This window comes from Penaeus japonicus, unplaced genomic scaffold (assembly GCF_977035675.1).
Source record: "Penaeus japonicus unplaced genomic scaffold, GWHDUDI00000001_assembly GWHDUDI00000001, whole genome shotgun sequence".
Classification (NCBI taxonomy): domain Eukaryota; kingdom Metazoa; phylum Arthropoda; class Malacostraca; order Decapoda; family Penaeidae; genus Penaeus; species Penaeus japonicus.
Window position 1 is genome coordinate 45,580,672 of NW_028234403.1, and position 5,000 is coordinate 45,585,671.

At 37.9% G+C, this 5,000-nt stretch overlaps 1 protein-coding gene across 1 annotated transcript in view; it reads right to left on the reverse strand.

Annotated features, from left to right (window-relative positions):
- The window catches only part of LOC122265215 (uncharacterized), a 14,324-nt gene extending 9,620 nt beyond the window's left edge, over positions 1 to 4,704 (reverse strand). Inside the window, exon 1 of the mRNA XM_086547704.1 lies at positions 4,462 to 4,704. Coding sequence (XP_086403830.1) covers positions 4,462 to 4,485 — 24 coding nt within the window. The 5' untranslated portion in view covers positions 4,486 to 4,704. The remainder of the gene's footprint in view (positions 1 to 4,461) is intronic.
- Between the last annotated feature and the right edge of the window lie 296 nt (positions 4,705 to 5,000).

Genomic DNA, 5,000 nt, shown 5'->3' on the forward strand with positions numbered 1-5,000 from the left:
GGGAGAGGATGAGGGAAGGGGAGATGGAGGAAGGGAGGGAAAGGAGGGGCAGAGAAAGAGGGAAGAGGTAGGGAGGGAGGTAAACATGGAGGAGAGAATAAAGAAAGAGAGAGAGAGAGAGACGAACAGAAAGACGGGGAAATAAACATATAGATAACTAAAGAGACAGGAACAGATATATAATGAATGTGCATGTATGTGAATGCACGTATTTATGTGGCTGTGTTTATGATTTACGTTGACGCAATTTTTATGTGATCATAATATTACATGAATATATTGTATAACAAACACATGTCATAAAATAAGAACAAGAGACAAAAAACATAAGCCAAGCCACCAGTAAAACTTCAGAAACTGCATATCAGAACAGACGTACAAACACTAAATTTCCCTCAGGATCTCAGCTCTATATATCTCCTGCGCCGAGAGGAGAAGAGGACACGAAGAAGAAGAAGAAGAAGAAAATCCTGTATTCCTTTGGGCATGAGCATCACGGACTTCCTTCCTCTTTTCCCTTCCTCAACCCTCCGTCCCTTATTCTGCTCTACCCCAATTTCCTCTCTTCTTCCGAACCTATCCTCTATCTTCGTCCTTTTTCTCCTCTTCCTCCACCCTCTCTCTATATCCTATTCTCTTCCCCTCCCTTCCTTCCCTTTCTCGATCCCTCCCTTTCCCCATCCCTCCCTATATTTCCTTTCCTCTTCCTCCCTTTCCCTATCCCTCCCTCAATTTCCTCTCCTCTTCCCCTCCCCTCCCTTGCCCCTCTCATTCCTCACCCCCCCCCCTCCACCATGCCTTCCCACGACAGGCAACTGACATCTCTGACCAATCGGAAAAGTATAGGAACGTTCGAGAAGCCCGGGGCGGTTAAGGGCACGCTCGTCATGACATCGCCAGGGGGATGTCTGGAATATTCCTCCGCATGACGTCAGGCGCCCTGGGAAACGTTTGTCAGACGGGGTTTGTTGAGGAAACGTTTCGTGGAGGGAATCTAAATGTTTAAAAGAAATGATGTGAGGTGAATTTAGCGGAAACGTTTAAAAATAAAGGATGTGAGGTTAATCTGGCGGAAACGTTAAAAAAAAAAAAAAAAAAAAATGTGAAGGGAAGCTAGTGGAAGCATTATAAAAACAATGACAGGAAAACGTTTGAAGTGAATCTAGCTCGGATTTAGACCAAATGTGCAAGATCCGTTGATACGATGCGAATTTGAATTTGTGAGATTTAAAACAAAACAAAACAAACAAACAGAATACCAATACTAACAACAACAACAACGACAAACATACTTTTATATGGGATGGCTTGAAAAGTTTAAAAAAATTCGAAAACCGTTTTATTTTCTATCTAAAAAAGAACCCTGCTAAATGTTATGCTAATTCTATTTACTCCAATTTGCACTGTCTCAGAGATTTTCTGTTTCCATACAAATGAAAGGAAAAACACTTTCTTTTCTTTTCTTTCTGATCACACACACAAACACACACACACACACACACACACACACACACACACATTGATTTAACATATATACACTATATATATATATTACTATATTAAACATATACATATGAACTTAATATATATGAACAATAATATATATTTATATATATATATATATATATATAATATATATAAATATGTGTTTGTACATGTGGGTGTGTGTGTGTGTGTGTGTGTGGTGTGGGGGTGACCGTGGGTGGGTGTGTGGTGTATGTGTGTGTGTGTGTGTGTATGTGTGTGCGTTGTGTGTGTTTCTGTGTCTCCGTGTATGTATATATATTATATATATATATTATATATTATATATATATATATATATTTAGATATATGTTTTTATATACTACTTACATAGTTTACATTATACATATATATATATATAATATATATCTATATATATATTATAAATATTTTATAGTAATAAATATACATTATATATTCACACACACTATGTATACACACCTATTATTTCTCACCAACACACACAAAATATGCGTTGATACAAACACACACACACACACAAATGCTGCACTGCTTTTATTCCTTCTTTATTTTCTTCTTCGTTCACATCATTTATCAGAAACAATATATTGGCCATTTGTTCATACGGAGGAATATTCTCGGGGGAAATCTTGTACATATTTTTCCTTATCTCACTTTCCCACTGACAGCATCCATTTATAACAATTCATGGAGATAACGCCGCAATGTGCAAGCCAACGCTATTGATGATAATAATCATAATGATATTAATGATAATGATAATAATGATAATAGTAATAAAAATGATAATCTTGATAATAGTAATGATAATGTTAATAATAATGATAATAACAATGATAATGATAATCATAAAATGATAATTACAATGGTGGTAATAATGATGAAATGTTTCATCATATTTATGTTTATTTATTATCATTAACAGGCTGGACGAAAATAATGACAAATAGTAACGGTGAAGATAGAATAATTGATCCTCTTATTAAAACAAATTGTGTAACTATCAATATAATTTGTACGTCTAAAATATCCATAATTACTGTCACCTTTTCAAGTATCACAATGCGACAACAATAATAACAACACTAACAGCTGCTACTACTGCTACTACTACTATTAATATCATCATCTTTACGGCTAACAATAATGATAGCAATACCGTAGGTGATAAATACATTGGCAAAGACACCGTCACTAAAATCACAAAAATAAAGTTATCAATAATATCAACAAAAGTCTTCTTAATAAACCCTATTAACAACAACCCGCACAACAACCGCAAGACAAAACACACACAATTTTCCTCCGCATTATCAAGCAACAAACATCCTCTTTGCAATAATCAACCAGTCAAATACATCACAGTTGGCTGGCAACTCCTCCGTGCATATGTCTTGCAACCCTCAAACTCAGTCTTTTGTTTTCGGTTCACATTCCAAGTTCTCGCAAGCAGCACTTTCATTTCCTGCTTGCAAGAAGAAGAGGGGTAATACTCTCCTTTCTTTCTCTCTGATCGTCTCTCTATTTTTTTTCTCTCTTTCTCTGATTGTCTCTCCCTTTCTCTCTCTCTCTCTCTCTGATCGTCTCTCTCTCTCTCTCTCTCTCTCTCTCTCTCTTTCTCTCTCTCTCTCTCAACAACAACAGACCAACAACAGAAGCAACGACAACTACAATAAGGATAATGATATATCAGTACTAATACTAGTAATATTAATAATGATAATGATAATAATATCACTAACATAATGACACACACACACAGACACACACACACACACACAAACGAAAACACACATAGACGCACGCGCAAGCACTTTTACAAGAACAGGCAATTATTCAGACGCACACACACTATTACATATAAACAGAACAGACAAAAAGAAAAATAGACATTTCCGCACATCATTCACAGAAGAACACCTGTATAAACACACAAACCATTCTCAATCTATAAAAAAAATGCCTACACAGGCACGCATACACACACACACACACACACACACACACACACACACACACACACACACACGCACACAACAAACGTCTGCCGTAACTTTCCTCCGTTCTCTTTTTTCACACATGTTATTTTTCGTGACGTTGCTCTATTGCTCCCTAATAAGAAACGAAAACGATGATTAGACGTTGTGAGAAGATGGGTCTGTGTGAGTTGTTCCTCAGTGAAGGGTGACGAAGCAATTAGGAAAAGGGTGAAATACAATGAGAAAAAAAAAATCGAGGGATTGACACACAATCTGTAACGTAATTCGCGATTCTCTGTGGATGAGATTTTCAACGGTTATATTGGATCGGCGGGTATGAAGTGAGTGCGCATTTTTTCTTCTGCTATTGTGATTCCGTAATATGGTGGGTAAGGTGAAACTGTACTTTGAAATTTTGATGTCTCTCTCTTTGTATGTCAGTCTCTCTGTCTGTATATACACCACCACCACCACACCAACACCCCCCCCCCCACAACACAACCAGGGGGGGGGGGGACCAACCAACACACACACACACACACACACACACACACACACACACACACACACACACACACACACGCACACACACACACACATACACACGTCCTGTCATTGATCATCGGCGATCGGCAAAACAGTCTTACGCTAGCTATGCTAACGATAATCTGTCTATCGCAGTTGGTGTATTATAGCTGTCTCCGCTGTCTACTATTACTGTTCTACTAGTTACTATGTAGGTTACCCTGAATAAAAACGTATATTTTAAAAGGGGCCTGCCTGATATATTCTATATATATATATATATAAATATATATCTAAATATATATAAATATAAATGTATAATCTAAATATATATATATATATATATATATATATATATATAATAAATTATATTATATTTATATATATATATACTATATATATATATCGGGGGGAGAAAGTTTTTTTTACTTGAAGAAATTAACTAACTAACCAGGCACAAGCATCTCCCCTTCATCTTGATGGAGACTGATGTTGACTTCTCACAAAGCGGTCGAACTTAGCTCCTTCATTCCTTGATATCCTTCCCTTCCTTCACCCACTCATAGATCACCAAGACGGAGAAGCCTCACAGACCTAAGGAATCCTTTTAAGAGATTGAAACTTCTAAAGATGAAGCTGTAGAAGCCACTCCTGCGGAATCCTCGAGCCCGGTCTGTGTGAATCGTGCAAGGCCTCCGCGCTGTCTTATATAGCAGCTTTCACTAATGCTGTCGTTGCCATCACCTCTCTTCTTCTTCTTCTTCCCCCCCACCCCCCTCCTCTTCCTCCTGACTCTCCTACCCCTCCTACCCCTCCTCTTCCTTCCCCCTGCCCTCCTCCTCCTCCCCTCCATGAACTGATGGGAAAGTCAGGAATTCCTCGCGCTGATTTGAGTTGGTAAAGACGCTATTTCCTGCTACTTGCGCTTTCGTGAGGGACACCAGGCCATTACACCTGAATGGGACTTCTCTTTTCTTTCAATTTCTTTCC